The following is a 24,388-nucleotide window of genomic DNA, read 5'->3' as shown; positions in this document are numbered from 1 at the left end:
TCCAAGGAAGTTCTGACACCTGTTAAGGGAGAGAGAAGGGAGGAAGATTGGGTAGGAAAACACCCTGATTGCAAGGAAACTCAGAGGAATTCTGGGAGAGGCAGATGGGGAGCCCAGGGCAATGCTTGCCCAGTACAGAAGTCTTGCACTGAGGAGAAATGGCCTGGCTCCAACATGCTCACTCACTGCCTAGGAGTGAGAGCGTGGACTTGATGTCAATGCTGTGGTGGATCCCTGAGGAGTGGCTACTGGAAGCTGTCAGCCATTCACATTCCTTGTAACTGGTTCTCTTAAAGAGAGATTTGGGCTGTGCCTCCCCATGGTTGCCACACCTGTGTACCATGAATTAAATCCTCTGATGGAAACATCAGGGAACTAACCACAGAAGATATGCAGCCAGAGTCTACAACAGCGCCTCACACATCTGAGTACATTTGCTTTCAAACCTTGTGTTGGTTTGGCCTTACTCAAAGTGTCAGCTCATTTAGTGAAAAATGTGTTTTCCTGAAGAGGGGTGATTGGGACATTTTCTCATTTATTTTTCTACAATGGACACATTTAAATTGCCACAAAGAAGTTACTATGGAAACTCCTCCCAAACTTGCAAGATAAAAGGTAAAAATGGAACAGTTTGTTGACATGCAAATGGTTAGTCTTTGGAGACCACTTTTTAACAAACTCTCCTTGTCTGGTTCTTCTGAGTCCATTAGGGACTCTCTTGAATAAAAGGTAGATGGGCAGGTTTTTTGGTGTTACATTCTAGAAGGCCCCAGCGTGACAACTCGGGAATAAGTCTAGACACTTCCAAACTTGGTGTTGAAACAAGCAAAGTAGATAGTGACATTGTACTCTCTAGGTAATTCTGCTGATGCTGATTGTGAATTGCTATGAATGTAGAGACAGGCCCAGGGCAGGGAAGGTCGTTATTTTTATGCCAGGCCCATTCTGAGGTGTACCCCGGACTTGCTTGTTTGAAAGTTAACTTGCTGAGCTATTATTTATGCAAGGTAGTTTCTCTTTCTTAACTCCTCTGGCCACAGTCCATCCTTTGAATCTCGGGCTGGACAGTCCTTTCTACAGGAAACAAACTTCTCATTTGAAAGCCCCATTTCCCTACCTATCTCTTCTCATCTTTCCCTGCCTCTCCCCACCCACCAATCCAATTCATTTTATGTCTGCCCAAGCACTCCTATCTTGACAAAGCTTTGAGAGAGCTTTGTCCCAATTTCTGCTTTTTATACTTTTCTCTCTGGCAATTCTTTCAACTTGCTTCTCTCAGGCCTTAATCCCAAAGCTGTATTGAAACACTTTCAAAAATGCTTCCAGTAATTAAGTGGATGCAATGTGAAGGTGACTTGACCTGAGGAATTAGGGGGTCAGAAGTTCTGGGTTCTTGATTTAGGATCATTGTTAATAGGCATCACAACTAGCAGCAATCAATCTCACTTCTCCCTTGTGAATCAGTCTTCCTCTTCACCAGATATTCTTTTCTTGCAGATCTTTTTTTTTTTTTTTATGGCCATCTCCTTTTCATCATTCAAGATTTAACTTAAATATAGTGTCCTCAAAGAGGCCCTAAATACTCCCTAATGTTATTTTCCTCTAACATCATTCTCTATAACATTATCTTCTGTTTTCTTCAACCACTGTCTATCTGCAATTATCTTAAATGTTTCCTTGACTATTATATTTGCTCCAAAGACCTTTAAGATCCTAGAGAGTTGAGGCCATGTCGTTCTTTTTCCCAGCTGTATTCCCTACTCCTGGCACACAGAAAATTCTCATTAAGTAGTTATAGAATGAAAAGCACTGTAAAATTTAAGCAGTTGGATCAAATGAATTTTAAGGTTTCTTGCAGCTTTAACATGAACAAACTTAAAAATGAGTAAGTGAAAAATGAAGTGACAGCAGACATAACAATAAAACACTGAATGCAGTGTGTGTATATCTATGCTTAAGAATATAAACCTGCCAAGTTCTTGGACATGTCCTAGTGTTGTCTTTCTAGTTTCCTATAGAGTGTGAACTAAGTTCCTGAGCTTTACAATGAAGTATCTAAGGAGGATATTAGAGAGCTGTCTAAATATAAAACCACTGTTTCATAGAATAAGAGTGGAATAAGTTTTAGAATACAACCTCTTCAATTTACAGTATGGAAATTCAGGCCTAAGAAGGAAATATATTTGGAACCAAACACAGTGATGCTTCTGTCAATGTGGAATACAAATACATATAGCAATAACATTTCTGTATAATCATTATTAATAACATAGCAATACTTTATATTTCTCTTTTTTACTGGACTGTTCCCACATGATTTATTCTGTACTTTCTCAGGTAGTACTTTAACAAGATTTATTTTACAAGAAAATCCTTTCAATTTGAAGGTTCAAAATCCTAGCACGCTGTGGACTGTTTCTGGGGAGAAGCAATACTTTACGTTCGAAAAGTTTGTCTGAGTGAAGCCAGCTCCTATACTAGTACTTCTGATACTTGAGCACGGAGGATTCGTTAAAGCACAGATTGCTGGGCCCCATCACCCAGAGTTTCTGGTTCCGAAGGTCAGAGGCATGGGGAAGCGTGCGTAGAACTGGGAAAATCTGACAGAAATAGTAACAAACTTACCACACCAACTCTCTCAGTTTAACTGGTCCGCTAGGCGCGCAAAGAACTACAAGTCCCGGTGTGCCCCGCGCGCGCAGCGGGCGGAAAGTCGGACACTTCCGCTCCACGCAGCGCCTCTGCCCCCGCGTCTCGACGTGTCACCGGCGGCGCCTCGGCTGTGGCCAGAGAAGGACCTAACTGGGGGAGTTCGTGGCGGCGGGCGGCGGCGGCGGCGGCGATCCCGGCCTGGATCTGCCCCGGCGCGGAAGTGTCCCGGGGTCCGTGGGGAATAAGGGAGGGAGGCGGCGTCTCGGCCCGCGCGGAAACGATGTTGAACATGTGGAAGGTGCGGGAGCTGGTGGACAAAGCGTGAGTATCGGGGGGTCAGTTGTGGCCGAGGCCACGCAGGGAGGGGAGGAAGGGGGAAGGGGAGCTGGCCCCGCGCCCAGGGCCGCCCGCGTCACGCCCCCCCCCGGCTCGGCCAACCCCATCATGGCGGCGGCCGGCTCTCTCCCCGGCCCGGAGCTCGTCCAGCCCGGCGAGGCTGAGAAGGGACCCTTCCTCGTTTCAGAACATCCTGTTAGCCCCTTCCTCTCCTATACAGGCCTTTCTCACCTTGCCCCTACCTCCATTCCTCTAGGCATAGATCCTTTGGTCAGGGGAGGGGGCGGGGTTGTCTGGAGCTGGGTCAGTGCCCTGGCCGAAGGACTGTCTTGGCCCCAAGCTGTGGGCTTTGCTTCCAGGGTAGCAGCGAAGACTTGGGGGTGAGGGACGCAATGCACTGACCCTCTGTGTTCCTTAGGGTGTGGTACGGAGACCCGGGTTGTGTACTTTACTGGGTTTCTTTTAATTCCTGATGAACCTGAAGTGTTGGAGTGGGTGGTAGGTGTAACAAGTGGCCATTGTGGTCAGACTGAAGTTACTCAAGAGGAGATTCATCCTTTGCTTTCCTAACACTTGTGAAAGTAGATCACCACGTAACTTACTGTGATTCTTCTTTTCCTCTGTTTCCTTTTACACTACACTTCATTTTGGGAGGGCCAGTTGTTCCATTTGGTTTAATTAACAAGTCATTAAGAAATTTCCCCTAAAGAAGGAAACAACCCAGGTTTATATCCTGTTGATCTGCTCTTAACTTCACTGACAGGTAAAATGACTAATAACATAGGTGATTCCCTTTAAGACTTAAGTGATAGCTTTAGTGTTTCACTACACTAAGAAAACCTTAATACTTAACAGACGTAACAGTGGTTAAGTAAGTTCTTCTAGGCCAGCAGGAAATAAAGTTTAAGAATTTAACCAGTCTTACTCCTTTTGGGTTCTAGTGATTAGGCAATATATGTGGTGAACAAAAACGTTTGTGACAACAACCCAACCTAAAATCAGGAAGTGTAGATGGCAAACTATTGAGTCTTTCTTGACACCAAAAAAAAAAAACAACCAAACAAACACACCACACACACAATTTATAGTGGTTTGGATAATGCATCAGATAGAACTTAAGAGTTTGACCATATTTTCAAATTTTCTGTGCTACCAAGGAGTAGAGTGTCTAAAAAACATAGGTTTCAGAACCTGCAGAGCTGGGTTCGAGCTGTTTAACCTTGGCAAGTTACTTAATCTTTAAGTGCCCTAGTTTTCTTAGTGCAGTGTGAAAATAATAATAGATACCTACCTTACAGTGTTGTAAGGATTAAGGGCTAAAGGCTTTACATATGAAGCCCTTAACATGATATGTTTAGATCAGAATACTTTTGATAACTGTAGCAGATGTTCTGCATTCAGAGTGAGATAAACATTAAAAGAGAAGCACCGTGTTTGAAAAGTGATTTGCTTTAATAATTTTCCTTTATCAATTATTCATTTGATGATTAAGCCCTCAGACATTTATTTTGGGCTTACTTTGCTGTTTATACGGCCTTTGCTTTTTTTTTTTTTTTAAAGATTTTATTTATTTATTTGAGCCAGAGAGAAGGAGAGAGAGAGAGAGCACATGAGAGGGGGGAGGGTCAGAGGGAGAAGCAGGCTCCCCGCCGAGCAGGGAGCCCGATGCGGGACTCGATCCGGGACTCCAGGATCATGACCTGAGCCGAAGGCAGTCGCTTAACCAACTGAGCCACCCAGGCGCCCCGGCCTGTGCTTTTTGAAGATAAAATCATCGTTCTTTTCCAGATCCAGGTTCATTAGTTGTTTTTTATTTTTTTATTTTTTTTTCCATGGGTGTCATGCATGCCCTACTGGATCATTGGTTGTTTTTGTTAATATATGATACAGAGACTTAGATACCAGCTTAAATAGTTTTTAAAAGTCTAAAAGTCTCTACAAAACTATTTCTAAGTCAGAGAACAGCAGGAGAAAACCACTAAGAAACATCTTGTTATCTTAGAGGACTAAGTTTGTGATACAAATTTGCAGCGGCTGTCTACATTTTTCAGGAGATGGAAATCAAGACAATGTTCCTGCTCTTGTACAGTTCATATTGTTTGCCTTTGTCACCTATGTTTCTAATCTTCAAGTGTTCAGGTTAAATTTGCCACGGAAGTAGTTATCAAGTCATAATGGAACAACTGTTGTTGAAAAAGAACTTCTGTCTTCCTTTTTACTACCCACTTTAGAATGCAGACTTGAACCAAGTTATTCAAGAACATGTAAGAATGTTGCCACCAAGGACTTTTTAAAGCTTTTGTGGGTGTCTGACACATGACATTAAGATGTGAGGTTATTTTACTGATGAATACTCAGGATTTAATTTTCATCTTTCACTGGCAGGAGAGAAGAAATTCTTCCCTCAAAATATAAGAACCAGTACCTGTATCACTGTGTTCAGTTAGACTCTTCACCCTAAAATGCCATAATGGAGGAAAAACAGATCCATAGAATGGACACTTTGATTATTAGGGGGATAAGGTATTGAGGGAACTTGAAGAAATGACAAAGTGATTAAGGATTCCTCAGAGAATTTGGATTAAGTGCACTAGTTAGGGGTTTTGGAGACCTGGGTTCAGATTCTGATACTGCCTTTTAAGCTAGCCAGATGTCTAATTTTAGAGAGAATCATATAAATGTCCAGATTATAGATTACTTATCTGTAAAATGAGGGGCTGGGGTAGAGAAAGACTGTTTCCAACTTCACTGGCTCTTTGGAGACATGAATTTCGATCAGCGGGAAAGAAATGGAACTAGTATTTCACAACAGCAGGTAAATTTTGGAACGTCATTGTCCTCCAGAGACAGTTTCGGCTGAAAAGGGAATTTTTTTTTAAGTGGTAATCAATAAATGTTATATTTAAATGCTTTATGCAGTAAATAAGTGCAACCTATGACTTAGGAGAACTAGGACTTTATTTAGCGTATATCCCTGCCCAATGAGGTTTACTTCAGAAAGAAAAACGTACTTTTTCAGAATGTGTTCCCTGGAGCTACAGTTAGATCAAGTATGGTGGCAATTCTGAAGTATAATGATGTATTTCAAATATTGGCTTTTGAGAATTTGAAGACCCAGAGAGTGAGGAGGTATTTTCCACAGTTGTTGCACCTCCTGGTAGTATTAAATGGCTTGTTTTGCAGAACACTGAGGAAAAGCAGATAAAGTCATAGGCCAGCCAGAGCTTAGAGGACCAGTTTCCTCCCACTTGTGCTCAAGTTGCATAAAAGACAGCGGTGGCAGGAAAGGATAAGTGGCACCACTCTTACCAACTAGGACTAGCTTGACCACTATTGTGTGACCTGTCTTCTTGTAATAAAATTGGGTACTTTTATATTTTGTCATCCCATACATGGTATAAATTGAAAGTTGCTGCAGTTCTGGTCTTTTTTTCCTCCAAATTTTGGAAATGTAGTGAAAGTGACATGATAGTAGTAGATTGCAACTGCTGCTTATTATTCAAGCCCAGCTAATCCTTCTCTTTGATCTCAGGGAGTAGTATTAATGGTAAATCTATTTCATTAGTGGTCCTTACTCTTTTTATGATAGTGATTCATATAGTGCTGGCTAACTCCTATAGAAAGGTAACTGCTATAGATAGTCCGTTTTAGGTTATTTTCTTAAGCATAGCTTGCATTTTCCCCCATAAGTTAATTTTTGTTGGTGTTACATGCATTTTTAGCTCCTACATGTTTAGCTCATGTAATAGAGCTACAGAAACTACTGTTCTAGTCTTGACCCCAGAGGGAGAACTTTTGGCTTTTATAGAAAATAGTTCATTCTGTTATTTCAACAGATAATACATTTATTATTTTTTTGGCGTAGTACTGTATTTTCTGAATTTGAAAAGTATAATACCTGCCTTCAAGAAACTTGACATTACAAATATGCTACAATTTGAACTTATCATCAGTTTTGCCTTTTAGTCTGCAGATGGTTTCCCCCTTATTTTCCCTATCTTACCAATAAATCTCTGTTCCGTGTGCTTCTTAGAATTTGAAAGCAAACATGATTGTCAGCTTTTTAGTTTTCCCATATCATCTTTTTGGGAACCAATTAGAGATAATTGTTATTGCTGAAATAATTAATTATCCTCCTTCTCTTCTAGTAAGTTGTTATAAGAAGATACTAAGAATTTAATTCCAAAGAAAGAAGAGTTTAATTTATCTTCTGCCAGCATTTCTGTAGTTTAAATTAGCCTATTTAGTACTAGTGTCAGAATGCTTTTAAAAATCACTTAGTTGCCTCTTACATCTTTCTGTGCCCTGGTGTTAGTTTACAAGTAGTTTTTCATCTGTTTACTGATATATCCACTAACAGTACTTGGCTTTTTTAAAATTTTAAATACCACTTACTAGTACTCCTCGCTTTTACAGTATGGCTCCACAGTTGAAACTTTTTCTATGCTCTTGTATTATTTTCTTACTTATTTCTAATGTTTACTTAATATTTCTTTTAAGAAGAAAGAAAGAGTATAGGCAGCTTAAATAACATCTTAATCTTAAAGAAATTTTACTGTTTTATCTTTCATATTAAGATATATTTAGCTATTAAAAAGTACATTTTTTTAGTATTTGTAATAGCTCTTATATACAATGAGTTAACTCCTTTTAGCCTCAGCTGACATTACTTAATATTCTGGGACAACATATTTAACTGTTTATTCTTTTATGCTTTTTTAAGGTGTCATTTCATAAGCTTTCCTTGTTTCGTCTACTTATGTGTGTTTGTCCATCCGTTTTTATAGTAATTTGCTAGCAAAACACATAATCCTACTTTACCTCCAGGTGATATTTAATGGATCTGTGAAGCAGTTTGGTTTAGAGATCAAAACTGGATTAAAATCCTGGGTCCACTACTAAGAAGCAGTGGTCTTGGGCATTGGAACAGTATCTCTACATTTTTCTACCTAGGAAGTGGAGATGATATTTATTTTACAGGGTTCTTGTGAGGATTAAATTAATGTGAAACACTTAGCGTATTATCTGACATAAAATAAACTCTTGAAATGCCTATTGTTATTATGTAGTCTTTAATACAGAAAATAATTTATAACAGAAAAAATCAAAAGAATATAGTGTTTAAAAGAATAAAGGAAATATTGTTATCAGACTACATTATTTACAAGTATGTAAGAACTGTATCTTAATCCATGAATCATTATTTTCAGTGGGCACTCTTTCATAAAGCTCTTCATCTGAACGGGAACCTTAACCTACATAAAGGAAAACTCATATAAGTATCTGTACTACATGTGCCGTGTGTTGTTTGCACCAAGTTATAAATGCTTTTATTTTAATATTGTGAAGCATATTACAGAAGTAATTCTTTAAAAAGACATGTTGGGGAAGAGAGTCTTTGGGAAGACATATTGTAATTTCCATCTGCTAGTTTTTCTTCAGTTTGTTTTGTATTTTCTCAAGGTTTTAAAGATAGGGCTAATGTAAACTTTCCTCCTAAAATGTAAAATGATTTATTTTTTGAAGGGAAATTGAAGTTGATGGTTTATTCTTAAAGAAACCGAACAGTATCAAGAAAAAGAAACCTCTAAAATATATCAAATTTGTGATCTCTGACAATAGATGAGCAATATATACAAGGAAAGCACATCGCAGAAAGGGCTTTCCAATTATTCAGTCCATTCTCCTAAGTTGGCAAGAAATTTTTTTGGCTTACCAGAGCTCTTTAGCCTGAAAATTAAATACAGGTAAAAGAACATAATGTATTCCCATGTTGAACCAATTTATAGCTATTTATAACTCATGGATAGATTTAGCTAATGAACTATTAGATATGAGTAATTTTGTTAATGTGCAACAAGAGGCATGATTTGTACTTAAGGAAAGTACAGTTTGCCAATTAGAATGTCTTTTGACATGTGAATTTTGTTTAGTTTCTAAATTCTTAGGAGAATAGGTTCTACATAATTCAAATGTAAATAATTTTAGCTTCCACATAAATTCACCACTACATGGTAAATGTGTATGTATGCTTTTGAAATGTTTCACTCAAAAATTCTCACCTAGGCGCGCCTGGGTGGCTTATTCCGGTTATGTGTCTGCCTTCAGCTCAGGTAATGATCTCAGGGTCCTGGGATCAAGCTTCGTTGGCCTCCCTGCTCAGTGGGGAGTCTGCTTCTCCCTCTCCCTCTACCCTCCCCTGGCTCATGCGTGTGCACTCTCTCTCTCAAATGAATAAAAATCTTTAAAAAAAAATTCTCATCTAGATAGCCTTAAATTTTTTAAATAGAAAAAATACATGCACTGAAAATTCAATTTCTTGTTTGTCTTGCTATTTGTTTTCATGTATTTTTAGCAAATCATTAAAGAACAGTGCAAATAAATATCCTGAAGATTTTTTTCTATTGATTTTTCTCATATTCATCTTAAGGTTGTATGATTAAAACTGTTTTTATTTGTAATTAAACCACAATGGTTAAATAATACTTAGTTTAATGTGTTTGGCTTATATTTATAAGTTCGGTATTGAATGGGCTTTTGAAGTGTGGCTCACTTTCTGTGAAGCCAAATAAAAATTTTAACCCTATACCCTGCTTTCCACATAGCCCTAGTGATTCTTTAAAAATACTAAATCAGATCTGGCTCAGAGCTCTCCTCAGTCACTTCTCATCTCACTGGCTCCCAGCCTGAACTTGATCTGCCTCTCTACTGCCCCCTATGACCTCATCTTCCACCACTGTTTCCTCCCTATATAAAATAGCACGCATTCACCTACATCTCTTTTCCCCTCTACTTCCTTTATTTACATGTATTCTTCTGCTACCTCTGGGATTAAACTCCTTAAAGGGAGGGACTTTGTTTTGTTTACTGCTGTATTACTAATTCTTAGAACAGTGTATGACATAGAGTAGGTGCTCAATAAATATTTTTGAATATATTAAATTTAATAAGCCAGTAAATATTACTGAGGAAATCTTCTAAGTCCAGATATTTTTAATAAAAGCTGATAGTTATTTAACATTTGCCATATGCCAAGAACAATTGTAACAACATTATTATCATCTTCAATTTATTGCTGAGGAAATGGGCCACAGAGAAGTCCAGGCACTTGCCCAAAGAAACACATCTAGAAAATAGAGTCTATATTTAAATCTAGATGTCTGTTTTCAGGACATATATTTAACAGTTTTTGCTAACTTTTACAAGACATTATTTTTTAAAAATGCTTTATTTTACTATAATAAGGGTGAGTTACCAGTGTATACCTTATACTAATTAAAAATTACTTTGAAAGAAATATACAATTCTTAAGTTTCTGAACCAGATTCAGTGAGTTTTTTCCCCTGTATGTACCTGTCATAAAAGAAAAACTTTCTGGACTCTTGCAGTCCTTTGAATAATGTCTGTAAGTTGGATGCCCCTCAACAGAAGGGAAGCAAACAGATGTAGGTGTAGGTGCAAAAGAAAATCTTGGCTATTGTACTGAAGGTGCTCACTTAATCCTAGAAAGTGTTAACATTTATGAACTATATTATGCGCTTCAGAATTAGTAGTCTTCTAACCAGCTTCCACAGCTTTAATAAGTTTCACATAATCCTTTGATCTTTAGATTGTGATCTTTGCTGTGTCTGTAGTACTATGTTGTATTAATCTGTGATTTATGCCCACCTTTTCGCAATTTTTCTTTAGATTGAGCATTTAGGAATATATTCCGTAGTCCATTATATACTTATCCAAGTACCATGTTTTTGGCATAGGTTGTATTTAAATGTTATGCAGTAACTGAAAATACATTACTGATACCCTTATTAATTTGGCCGTCCTTTATAAAGATCCTTCACTGAGTGGTCATTAAATATCTGCCAAGAGCCCTGTGGAGTACTATAAGATGAGAGAGAGACCTTATGGTTCCAGTGGAAGCATATGATCTATCAAGCAGATATACATGAAAAGCATATGAAAAAGAAATAGAGAATAATACAAGATGGTATGATATCTGAATTTGGGGTACAGGATGTATAAATACTGTTGAAATTTAGAGAATAAAAAGAACAAGATAGCAAAAGCTTCATGAAAGAGATACATCCTGAGATACTTTTTTTTTTTTTTTAAGTATATTTGCCTGAAAGGAAGATGAGGCTGAATAAGATATCAAACATGAAGTACAAAATCTGAAACCGGTCAAATAACAATGTAGACTCACTGATAAGAACCTGCTCCCAAATGGTTCCAAGCATAGGATGACATCAGTGAATACTGTCTGAGAAGATGTTCCATTGCAAAAGGAAGTGTCCTTCCTACTCCAATCAAATAGTACAAATTAAATAACTTGAAGTATAGATATTTGGGGTTTTTTATAGCTTTGAGGGGAAATAATTATAGAGGTCTGAAAATTTTGGTGGTGGGGTTCTGGAAGTAATTTCTTACATGTCAGAAAAGTTGAGTCTAGTTTTTAGGATTTGGAAATATATTTGGATAAATCTAAGTTTAATCAATCAAGGGTGAAAAATGAAAAACTTTAAACAAAATATCAAATATTCAACTTCATATAGAGGTAGTTTTACAAACTTATCACTATTGAAGTAGGTGCAGAATTTCTCATTTTAGCTTTGTTGATAGGATTTTTAGTTACATACTTTGGTTAGTGTTTGATATTTAGTAATGTTTCTGAACTTAATCAGATAGAAATGAAAAGAATCAGTCTTGTAATCACACTGTACAATATCAAGCATTTGTGTCTACAAAGGTGTAATTTTCACATGTCCCAGTGCAGAATTTTTCATCAGTTTATTATTCTCTTAGAAGAGTATGAAACTATTTTTCTAAGGTTAACTAATTTCAGAACTTCCTTTTAGATTTTTTCCTGAAGGAGTCGGGTAATACATTTAATAAAATTACCTTAATAGGGTATTTTAAATAGGGTACCACATATTTAAAAAGGTACTGGTCATGAGTATGTTCAAGCTGAGCAAATTTCTTTGGATTTCAATTTTATTTTTAAATGAGGGTGGTAGGGCACCTGAGAACGCCTCTCCTTTGAGCTCCACGCTCAGTGGGGAGTCTGCTTGAGATTCTCTCTTTCCCTTTCTCTCTCAAATAAAATCTTTAAATGAGAGGTGGAAGGGGTAATTAGAAGGGAGACTTGATAAATTAAGATTCTGTCCACTTTTGCTGTATAAAATGGGATAAAGTCTACCTTCCAGGACTGTTAAGAGAATTAAATGAGTTAATATATTATGGAAATGTTATCACCATGTTCTCAATAAATTCTTCTTCATTGCTTTTGTTTTGTTTATTTAGTTTCGTCATTGTGAGACAGCTTTAAGAAGCAGTAACCCAAAATTAAAAGATAGAGATGAACAAAGACTTTTATTCCTTAGATTAGTTCTAATTAATAGAAATTTAAAAGTTGGCAGAAATTTTTAAATAAACTTTTAAAGCCCCTTAACAGTAAAATTTTTACTATAAAAATTATTTTAGTGGCTATTTTATCCATACCTGTACAAACTAGAATTGGGGTCTGTAGTGCAAATAAAATTAACACTATACTTATTTTTTTTAATACCATGGATATTTGATCTTTTTGTGAAACCAGTTTAACATGATACCTCCTGACAAGAAAAACATCACACTGTCCTTTCTTTATGAAACAAAAATTTGATTTACTAACTAACTTGTGCAAGAAGCCTTAAACAACTGCCATCAGTAGCGAAAGATTGTCTAAAGCTGCTTTAAGTACAGAGTAGGAGTGGTTTTGGTTGTTGAATAGGAATAATATTCCATACTTAAAAACAGGACTTTGAACGCCTAGACTTAAAATTTATTACCTTGGGAGCTTAGGCTTTTAAAATTTATTAGAAATTGCACTTGAAGAACTTGTACTTGAATTGATGATGTGTACCACAGGATATACAGTTGAATTTGTAATGACTGGTATTTCCAAAACAACTTTCAAATAAATATTTTATGCTAAATATTTTACGAAAAGTTTTTCTAGGAAGTGGGAATGGGTGTCCTAGTTATTTAGAGTCATAAATAGTCTATGACTATTGTATCTAAATATAACATTTTGCTAGCTTTTATTGTCATTAAATATGGTAATAGGTTACTGTGTTACATGGAAACTTTGGAACTAGAACAGTCCAAAGAGCTTCATTGAGGGTGTTTTTGGCCTGTTTATTAGTTGAGTAAAATGTTTAACCATTAGGATTTTTCACTCGTATAAGTACTTAAGACTGCTTGACATGCTAACATGGTTTGGAAAAGGAGATGTGGTGGTTGGTGTACCAAAAGGATAAAATATGCATACTTTATATTACTAATTTTTCCTTTTACTATAAGTTAAATATAAAATGACATTAATTATAAAAATCAGGTTAGCCTATTTCATTATGTGTTTTAACTCTGATAAACTTTAACATTTAACTTACGCATTCTGTATCTGAAAGCATAATGTTCACTCTGCATCTAAACTCTTCAGTGCTTTAATGGAAGAATGATTGCACTTGAAAAAGCTAGTCATTGCCTAGGTCAGGACTGAAATAAATTGTTCTCCAAATTGTAGAATCAAGAAAATGATAGCTCAAAATGAAAAGGTAATAAACCCAACCATTTTCATGAAGTTTAACTTTGTTCCAAGTTATATATGTTACCTAGAGAGATAAATTAAAACAATATATATATTGAGGTAAGAATCATATAATATTAACCATTTTAAAGTGCTGAATTCAGTGGCATTTAATACATTCACAATATTGTGCAGTTAGGCAAATTTTTAAATAACTTTTTATTCTGAAATTAAAATTCTAAGAATAGTAAGGGAAACACCTGTATATCCTTTATCCTGATTCACCAATTTTTTTTTTTTAAGATTTTATTTATTTATTTGAGAGAGAGAGAATGAGAGAGAGCACATGAGAGGGGGGAGGGTCAGAGGGAGAAGCAGACTCCCTGCCAAGCAGGGAGCCCGATGAGGACTCGATCCCGGGACTCCAGGATCATGACCTGAGTTGAAGGCAGTCGCTTAACCAACTGAGCCACCCAGGCGCCCCCTGATTCACCAATTTTTAAGATTTTGCCGTATTTGCTTTACATTCTTTCTTTTCTTCCTCTTCCATTTTGTCTACATACACACACACTCTCACATACTTTTCTGGTATGTTTAAAAGTAGGTTACATACCACCTTTGCCTCAAAACTTCAGTGTACATTTCCTAAGAACAGAGATTATTCTCCTACATGACCATAATATGGGTATCAGATTCAGGAAATTTAACATTGAAACAATAATTTTATCTCTGTGTAGTCCATATTCCAGTTGTGTTAGTCATCTCATTCCAGTGCAGGCTTCTGTCCAGGATCATGTATTTAATTGTAATGACTCTTTAGTCTCCTTTAAGGAAGTGTTCCTTAACCTTTCTTTGTCTTTCATAACTTTGGCATTTTTGAAGATTATAGGCCAGTTATTTTATTTCTGTGCTAAGGTTATTCCTCAATTTAAGGTTAGCTGATGTTTCCTCAGGTATGTATTCTGAGCTGGGATATTACATTAAGTAATAACATGTCCTTTTCAGGAGGAAAACAAGGTCTGTATGCTGTTAATTTAGGAATATCCACCATGTAGTTAACTGTTTTTCCCATTGTAATAAGAAATAAGCAGTCTGAGGGAGCTATTCTAAGATCTCTTCTCATCAAACTCCCCCCTAGATTTAGCATCTACTGGTGCTTCTTGCTTTAACTAGTCTTTAGAATGATGATTACAATTGGTGACTCTTTCCCCTTCTATTACCTTCCCCCACATTCCATCCCTGTACGTATTTATCAGTTTACTGTACCAAAGAGCTTTCATTATTCCCCCTCCTTCCCTATATCCCTCCTTTGTGGATTTTTATTTAATTCAACGGATTGTAATCCATACTGCCCTTACTTATTTCAGTACTCAAATTGTCACAGATTTGGCCAATGGGAGCCTTGTAAAGCAGGCCTATGTCTTTTTGATGTGTGTATTGTTTGTTTTTGTTTTTTGAGCACTTTCTCACTTTCTGGATGTTTAAGCTTATCTTGTACTTTCACTACTTCAGCCCTGGAGTCAGCCATTTCTCCAAGGACCCCTGGTTTTGGTTACTTTTAGTGGTGAGGCAGATTTTTAAAATAAAGATGATAGGGTAGATTAGATAGAGATGTTTGTCATAATTAAGATGTTGTTAGAATTTCTTAGTATGTAGAAACACCTACAGTAAGTACAAAGAGTTGGCATATGGGACAAAGAGCTTTTTTGAAGTATGGTGGTGGTTTTCTTTTGGATAATTACAGGGGTTTTTTTGTATTTTTAAACTTTAAGAGAATAAGCTATGTGAAGGATGCTGCATTGCTCTTCTCTCCTTGCTTTTCCCACTTCCAACAATGTAATTTGCTTTCCACAAATCAGTATAAAAAAACAAAAATCAAAACGTGCTTTACAAGTGTATGTATTGTAGATAACCTGATTATGTCAATAAAATGCTTCCATAGAAGGTATTCTTCCAGTAGTATTTCCTGTTACAGCCACCTACCTGTAATTCATATACTTCTGTCATAATATAACTCTTGTTTGGTTTTTGAATTGTTTATGCTAGCAACTGATTACTGAGTAATTTAAGTCTCAATTATGGCAGCGCTATTCTAATTAGAACGCTGGATGCTGGCACTTCATTTAGCAAACAAGTGTAAAATATCTCTGGGACATTTGTAGAAATAAATATTGAGGATTAATTTTCTGTAGATAATCTTTGGATGTATATCTTAAGTGTAGATTTATGCTTTATTTGCAAACCAACTACATAATTCATTTGGAATATGAAATCCTTTTGACTTAAATTGGGAAAAAATTGGCTATATGTTGAGAGTGGCATTTTTCCAACAGTTAAAAAAATAATCATATGTGGGTATTAAAAAGTAGCAAAATTACACAATTTTAAATAAAACAAATATAAGTAAGTTGCACATTAAGAGTAGAAGAGTTTGAGAAATTTGAGGGAGATACAACACTGCTGTTTGATTTTGACACAGATAATATCCCTTTGGTCATGTTGGGATTTATAAGGAGTAATTTGAAAATAACACATTCACATTCCTTTTAGACTGAGAACATTTTTCAGATGGAGCTTTTTAGGATATATGATGATAATCGTCTTTTAGTGAATGAATTAAAGTATATTCTTAATGCTTATATAATCTCTGATAAAGCTAAACTTATAGGTATGCTTCTCATGTCAGATACCCATATGACAGAGAATGAAGTGTTGTACTAAGGATTGCAGAAACCCACAGGATGACCTGGTTTATTCATTTCATTAATATTTATTGATCATTTAGAACTCTTTCAGATACTTGAAGTGTAGTTGTAACTAAGTTTTGGTGGGGAGAGGTAAATAAAATAATCATATTTTTAAGTGTTATGAAGAAAAGGGGCTGAAGTAGAGAATGATGAATGGGACTATTTTAAATAGAATGGGAGAAGAAAGCCTTTCTGAGGACATGGTATTTATGTTAAGACTTAAAAGATTTTTAAAGAGAGTAGAGGAAAGAGGTTTCCAGAGAGAAGATAATTATGGAATAAGCAAAGTGGTGAAAGAGCTGGTGAGAAAGTCAGAGAACAGTATGGAAAGAACATGGAAGAAGGTAGTCTCAGGGAATGTTTGGCCACTGCATGGAGTTTGGATTTATTCTAAGTGTAATAAGAAGCTGGTGAGGAATTTCAATAAGCAAGGGAGTGAAATGATTCCACTGATGTAGCTATTCTTGGTGCTCAGTTGGATAATGGATCAGAGAGGGGACAAGTAGAAAGGGGCAGTGGTTAAAATTGTGATTATAACATAAGTGGTTAGGAGCAAAAGCCCGGAACCTTTATCTCTGGATTCAGACTACCTAAGTTGAAATCCTAAGCATACCACTTAATAATTGTATGGCCTTGAGCAAGATATTTAACCTCTTTGTGCCTCAGTTTCCTCATCTGTAAAATGGGAATAATAGTAGTACTTGCCTCATAAAGTTGATTAGATGAATTGTTTGTAAAGGGCTTAGAACATTGCCTGGCCCATAGAGTTAGGTAAGTTAAGTGTTTAAAAACCAATAAATAAGGCCATCTTATGGAATAAAATGTGAAGTGGGCAATAAAATGTGCTCAGTCTGTTCTGTTTACCTACTTGGGAAAGAATACATGAGAATTACTGCTGTGCAGAGTCGTTTGCACAGCTCTTCTGCGGTAACAGATTGTGCAAAGTGAAGGCATGGTACTCGTATGTACAAGTTTCGGTTAACAAGGTGCCATGCAAGCAGGGCTGCTTGTATAAGAATTAACAGCATCTGTAGAGGGGAAACCTTTGATGGCTCCCTAATCCATAGTTGACACTGAGCACGGGTAGGGGGTTTAAAGTTTTTGAAGTATTTTTTAACCTTAGATTTCGGTGTTTTAACTCTTCACATGTTTCTGTGGACATAGAATTCTTGTGCCAACATGTGTCTTAACTTTTTAAGTTTTTGTTAGGGGTCAGTAAGCTAATTTTAGGGGATATAGCAAATTAACAAGCCTTTCTGGCCGTGCCTTCAAAAGACCTCAGATTGAAACAGGAGAGCCTTTTTCCCCTTTTATTTTAAGTAGGCTCCATGCCCAATGTGGGGCTTGAACTCAAGAATCTGAGATCAAGAGTCACATGTTCTACTGACTGAGCCAGCCAGGTTTACCCCCCGCTCCCTACCATAATAGCCTTTTGAAAAAAATTTCATGAAGGTAATATTTCCCATGTCATTCTCTGTATATTTGTTGGTCAGGGGATATTTATTTTAGCCCCCTCTATTTATATCTGAATCTCAGTTTGTCTTACATTCCCCTCTCTGTTACCAAGAGATTATGGATTCCATTTATATATTCACTGGTCAGTTATTAAATACCTATTTTATGTGAGGCATTCATGGTTAGATACTGAGAAGGAAATAAAAATGCATAATATACGGTACAGTCATTTCTTGTTATTTGAGGTGTACAGGTTCTACAGAGTCACCACAAACAATGAATTAGCAAATACTGAACCATTGTTCCCGGGTTAGGCTCCTGTGCGCCTCTGTTCACATTTTCATCATCCAATCAATGCATAACCATGTTTTGTGTCTATTTCTATATGAACACATTTATTACATATATTGTTGATTTAGTGACGCTGAGCTCAGGGCCAACCACGCTATACCTCATGCCTAAACAAAGCTTACCTGACACAGGTATTTTCTCTGTAAGGCACATTACAGCCTTCTTACGTTTAGGAACTCTGTAGACAGCACCTTAGCACCAGGCTTGAAGATCATTTAAACAGTGAAATCACCAACAAAAAGCACAAAGATGTGAAAAATCATGTCATTGCATAGACTGGGAAAAGGATACTTGTTTACAGTATGAGAACTAAAACAAGGCAGAGCATAACCTTTTTGACCTCACCTGGAAATGTGCACAACAGATGACTCAAATTTTTCACTGCTCTGCTCATGTTCACAAATGACCATGAAAGTGCTGTGAATATTGATTTTAGTGTTAACAAAAACATTTTAGTGAGCAAACTCAAATACAGAATCCTCAAATAAGGATCAACTGTACTTGTTTCTAAAAAATTTAACAATGTTTTAAGGGGGAATTAAGATTAAGTTCATACGTAGCTATTGTACAGGGCACTATCATTCATAAGAGTTATAAATGTAATGTTTATTTCATCAGAGGAAGGGGAGGTTATGGGTTAGAAGGAATCAGGTAAGCTTCATTTTTGTATCTTTGTTAAAAACTAGGTTCGAATTCAACTGAAAGATGATTTCAGGAGGGAACAGTTACTGAGGTAAGAAAGGGCATGTTTAAATTTCAGTTGGTAATACAGTATAATTATTCCATAAAGGAAATGAAACAGAAGTAATGGGAGGAAAAGCTAGACAGGTAGTTTGAGGCCAGATCAAGCAGGTCTTGATCACCAGGACTTTTTTAGTCAGAGGAAAGAAGCTATTTAAGCTATTTGTTCAATTACTCAATATTTATTGAACATCTGCTATCACCAAGCCTTTTACAGGCACTGGGGATCTTTAAGTGAGAAAGACAGTTTGTGTCCTCTGGATGTTTTCAGTCCAGAGTGGGAGAAAGATAAGAAAACAAACATGTCTCTTACAGTACACTTAATTTTAGTTTTAGGTCAAGATAAAGAACAGGGTGCTATAAAGTGCATACAGGTAGATCCCCAGAGTTAAAGGAAGATTTCTTGGAGGAAGTGACATTTAAACTAAAACCTGATGGTGAGGTGAAGTGAGGCCAGGGGCAGGGATGGGTAGGCAGAGGACTTCAGACAGAGGGAACAGCTTGTACAAAGGCCTAGAGGTAAGAATGACAGTGATGGGACTAAGAAAGTAAACTGATAACTCACACGAGGGACCTTTTTTGGTCATATTAAGGAATTTGGACTTCATCTTGAAGGTAATAAGGAAGACTTTGTAGGATTTTAAATGGGGGCTCAGATAGGATTGGTATTTCAGGAAGAGTTCGCTTTGGCCCTAGCCTGGGGGGAGATAGAGGAGAAGCAGAGACATTAGTTACAAGATTGTTGGCAGTAATCTGGGTGAGAAATGGTTGTGGCTTTGGTCTCAGGTAGTGGCAGTGTAGGTAGGGAGAAGTAGATGGACATATTAGAGATACTTAAAACCTATAGGAGAAAAGGCCAGGGAATGGATTTGCTGCTGGATGGGAAGAGGGGAGGGAAGTAATCAATTATAATGTTGAAGCCATAACTGTGGATGGTACTGTCCACTGATGCATGAAAAGGAAAATTTTGGGGGAAGGTGGTAGTGAATTAGTGGTGGACCAACATGACCAACACTAAATATTAGGAAACTGAATCTGGTCACGGTTTGAAGGATGAATAAGGAGAAAATATACCCAAAATGGAGAGATTGTGAAATGGCTCTTGTCAAAGTCTAGGCTAGAGATGAATGCCTGTATTTTTTTTTTTTAATGATTTTATTTATTTGAGAGAGAGAGAAACAGCATGCGCACAAGCAGTGGGGGGAGAGGGAGAAGCAGATTCCCCTGCTGAGCAGAGAGCCTGACGTAGGGCTAGATCCCAGAACCCCAAGATCATGACCTGAGCCGAAGGCAGATGCTTAACCGACTGAGCCCCATAGTGCCCCCTGATTGCCTGTATTTTTAATGCAGCTCGAGCAGGTCTTGGAAATTCATGGGAAGTAAGCATTGAGGGAAAAGCCCCCAAAGATGACTCCAAACATCCCAACAACTGCATGCAGCCTACCCAGCTTTATGATGTGCCCCCAGATCATTTTTCAGGATGAGAAATAATGAAGCTGCCTTCATGTTGCTCCTTCTCAAATACATGGAAACTAATATTTTATTGTTAAAAAGCAGTTCTAATCCTAAGAAGAATAATTTTTTCCCCCATGGGACTTGATAAAGCTAATTTCTTTTTGAGTACCTCATATATGTATTTCATCAGTCCTTGTGAAAAATGTTACTCCTGCATCAGGGGGCCCAGAAAAGCAGCAATCAGTGTGAGGGTAAGGGGCTGTGAGAAGAGACAGTCCCTCTCTTTTCTTTAGCTCTTTGCCCTGTTTGTGTTCGTTCAACAGTGCATTATAAAATATTATAAAATAAGCCAAACATGCAGGAAGAAAGGAAAGATGTTTAATACAGGGTTATTAAAAGAGTATTAAGAAATTAACACTTAAAGCTAAAAATGGAGAACTTTGAGGGGATTGGAATAAAGTTTAAAAGTTTTTTAAAACCCAGTGGTAAAAAAGGGCACAAAAAGTAAAACTGATGAGACTTAAACAAAGATAAGAAACTGAAATCAACAGTAAAGATCAGTCAAGAGGTTTTTTTAATATGATAAAAATAAGTGAGATGTAAAGCAAGATAAAAGGCTGAAAGTCAGCCATCAGATAAGAATTTAAGAACATAAAAATAAAAGGTTAAAGGAAAAGCTATCCATTAAGAAAAAATAAGAAATAACAGATACTAAAAATGAGTGGTAAGAGGAAAGGTATAGATAATTTTGGAAGTCTAACATAAAAGGCAGTTTTTAAAAATAGTGCATACCAAAGTGGGTTTTTTGGGACACTTAGAAAATGTTCCAGGGAGAAGGTATGTTATACCCAAAGTTTTAGAAATGTTTAATAGAGTCCCCTCTTGGAGACTCTCAGTGCAGTTTAGAATATAGTCTCTGAGAAGTGCTGTAGTAATAAAATTGCCTTTGTTTTACATAATATCTCCCAAACCTTACCATGTTTTACAAGATACTAGAGTACTATTTTAGAAGAAAATAAAGATGGAAATCTTAAAAGTTACAGAGATAGACTTTAAATAAAAAAAAAAAAAATCAGCTGGAATTAGAAAATAGATTTGGGTTGGGGCTGGCATTCTTAGGGAATAGTCTCCAGCCCTGTTCTGCAGCTAGCCAAAAGACAGCAACATGACACCCTTACCTTCTGGTCCTCCATCCAAAGCTGTCTTCACAAAGCTTTTATCTGTGCAGACAGGGCACTGATAAAACATACAGGCTGCTGAGCCAGAGGAGTGGAAACTGATCCTCAGCAGAATTAAATCAGCTCAGTCATGGGACACTGCCCTAGCAAGTGAAGAGAGGTTTTATATACAAATGCTGTTTTTCTTTTCCTTAAAAGAGATGATAATTTTTTCACTATGTAAATTTTAAACAAATGTGTCCCTTCACACACTGTTTTTCATGGGGTTTTTTTCTTCTAGGTTTTGTCCACATGCACATTTGTTTTTATATAGTTGATATGGTTAGTGTTCCATAAGTTTTGTGTTGTGAGAGCTCTCTTTTCTACGGCAGTGAAAGGAAAAGTATTTTCTAGTATGGCAGCCTCTGCCTGTTCCATTGCTATATTGTTCCAAGCACCATTGCTGCCACATTTTGGAAGCAACTTTTTATCCTGTTTTCCTGAACCACTTAAAGCCTTCTTTTCTTCTGCCAGCCATAGAACATCCCCTCCCCAAATCTTACTGCCACCAGAGTGCCTCTCTGGAAAATAACTCTTGACCATAATGGGACTGACTAGTGAACGGTTGGGGCAGCTTTTTTGTAGGCCTGTCATCTGCTGCCCAACTCATGGTAGCAGCAGCACCTGTGCTACAGGGAGAGTAGAAGGGCTTCTGTATAAGTCATCAAGACCCATGAACATCCAGACATTTCCTAGTTTAATGATTTGTGTTCTTGCAGAAGAAACAGGATATAGAAACCAGGTACTGTGGCCCTTAAATGCTTTGTTCAGCCAGCCACCTCATGGAGCGAATTATACAACCTTATTTTTGGCATTTTGAAAGCTCAGAATTCTGCAGTTTCTGATATTACTGAATTGTAGACATAAAACCTCATGCTAGATAATTTCTCTTATTATAATAGCTTAAAAGTCTTTGTTTTTGGTATAATTTACTTTGGGATATGCAACTCCAGTAGTAGATATGAATGAGTTTAGTGAATCCCCAAAAAGTTAGAGATTTATTTTATCAGCTGATGTCAGATTACCACTAAAGGAGAAATTGCTGCTTTATGTAAAATAAAACCATAGCTCACAGTTGGTGGTATGCCAAGATTAATAAGGAGAGTGAACTTCAAAATATAAATTCTCTTGAGTGTAAAATAAGCAGTTCTGTGCTGGGGCTTGTATTAATAGATACTTGTCTTATCTCTTAGTCATACTCATTTCCAGGTCTTTGGCCACTTATTAATAGAACTGTTTTTGCCTTTCTATATACTTATGTCCTTAAAATCTTCATTTCATTGCTGCATTGTGGGTCAGATAGGCTGCTAGTTACCATGACTATAAAGTTCTGCAACAGTGAATGAGATGTGGGTAAGTAATAGACTTATGATAGTTTACTTTAAGGGGCCATTTAAAGAATATCTTCAAACTAAAAATAATACATACTGGCAGAAAAATAACCACGTGTGCTGAATGGTAGGTACACTTACCATTTCATTTCATCTCTTTTGTATGTAGGAACTATCTCTGAGATGAGGAACCTTGAGACACAAAGTGGTTGATTTGTCCAGGGATCCGAGACAGAATTCAGGCCCTATTAACTTCTAATAAATTATTGGTCAGTTAATGTACATATTATTTTGCTTTTCTACAAAATAACCATAAAAGATGAAGCAGATTATGAGAATACATAAATGTGCAGTATTTTCCTTTAGGGTGGCCTTGTGTTTTGGAACAGTTCCTGGAATCAGGGCCCATTTTAATGTTTGAAAATGGGTTGCTGTCAAACGGGTTATTTTATTTGGTATTGCTAACCACTGAAGTTGTAAGGAAAGGGAAATAGTTTTATAGTTTCTTCCTCCCACAGGTCATAATTCAGTTGTGGACATCAGGATGTTTTTCTTGGCTTATCTCATTCATGTAGTTTTTCTTGCACATCTGTTACATAAATTACTAAACTATTTCCTTGAAAAATTGCCAGTTTAAGTCACACTTAATAGTGATCAAGAGGTCGGTAACTGTTGGAAAAGAGAATTAAATGACAGACATTGAGGGGCGGAAATCCAGCTACCATCCTGGTTTAAGTATTTTTTGTTTTGGATCAGTTCCTAAATTCTTTGAGACGTTGGAATAATTATGTGTGGCTTCTAGTGTTTCCCAAAAGACTTTATGTTGAACTATAAACAATTAATGACTTTTTAACATAAAAAGGTATTTTAGTCACTGCTTCCGTAAGTTTTTATCTTCAAGTGATCAATTTATGTATACATTCTAATCTGGTACATAGTTTGCCATGTGAAACTAAATTTGAAGTATTGACCTCTTTAAGACTTACTCATTTTATGTAACCTTTCCTGACCTTGAATTCTACATAAACCATAAAATAATGATTTTCTGTGGTGTTTTTTGGGGAAAAGCTCATAAGACATTAGTTCTGCTAGTTTCATTTAGGACAGCTTTACACTTAAGTGATGAACAACATATCAATTGTTAAAATCTCAGAAACTTTAGATTAAGTGGTTAGTTTTGGCTTATGTAAACTGATATTGAATCAATACTGGAAATCCTCCTGGAATGTTAGGTAAACTTCCATGAGCAAGGGACCAAGTATTTACTTAATGTATGATTTGAAATTGTATGGATTTGGAATGCTAGTTTTTAAGCTTGAAATCTTTAGATAAAGATCTCATTTGGAGTACTAATGATCTGTAATGGGTATATTTACAGATTAGAAGAGCAAATATGTCATAAGTCAGCTAATGTCAGTTACTGATAAAAGTTCTTTAATATTTTTTGCATTACATTTCCTACTGTGTAACTGCTCTCCTTTCTAAAATGTAGTGGATTCTTTTTTTTTTTTTTAAGATTTATTTTAGAGAGCGCAT

The 24,388-nt window shown here is 36.6% G+C and overlaps 1 protein-coding gene and 2 long non-coding RNA genes across 6 annotated transcripts in view; 2 read left to right on the top strand and 1 right to left on the bottom strand.

The window, feature by feature from the left end:
- The window catches only part of LOC145722596 (uncharacterized), a 373,387-nt gene extending 370,647 nt beyond the window's left edge, over positions 1 to 2,740 (bottom strand). The window contains exon 1 of one of the 2 annotated variants that reach the window (XR_014146960.1): positions 2,626 to 2,740. This is a non-coding gene — a long non-coding RNA (uncharacterized LOC145722596). The remainder of the gene's footprint in view (positions 1 to 2,625) is intronic. The other variant, XR_014146959.1, reaches the window with a different exon arrangement.
- CLINT1 (clathrin interactor 1) overlaps positions 2,735 to 24,388 on the top strand; it is a 58,495-nt gene continuing 36,841 nt past the window's right edge. For 2 of the 3 annotated variants that reach the window (XM_006730468.3, XM_006730467.3), the window contains exon 1: positions 2,735 to 2,973. In XM_006730468.3, coding sequence (XP_006730531.1) covers positions 2,933 to 2,973 — 41 coding nt within the window. In that variant the 5' untranslated portion in view covers positions 2,735 to 2,932. The remainder of the gene's footprint in view (positions 2,974 to 24,388) is intronic. The other variant, XM_081826255.1, reaches the window with a different exon arrangement.
- Positions 4,592 to 23,453, top strand: LOC145722597 (uncharacterized). The gene is made up of 2 exons (XR_014146961.1): positions 4,592 to 14,508; positions 16,657 to 23,453. It is a non-coding gene; the product is annotated as an uncharacterized LOC145722597 (long non-coding RNA).

This window comes from Leptonychotes weddellii, chromosome 7 (assembly GCF_054177405.1).
Source record: "Leptonychotes weddellii isolate Sample4059 chromosome 7, ASM5417740v2, whole genome shotgun sequence".
NCBI classification, from domain to species: domain Eukaryota; kingdom Metazoa; phylum Chordata; class Mammalia; order Carnivora; family Phocidae; genus Leptonychotes; species Leptonychotes weddellii.
The sequence above is the reverse complement of the archived record's forward strand: the minus strand, read 5'-3'. Positions and strand labels throughout refer to the sequence as shown.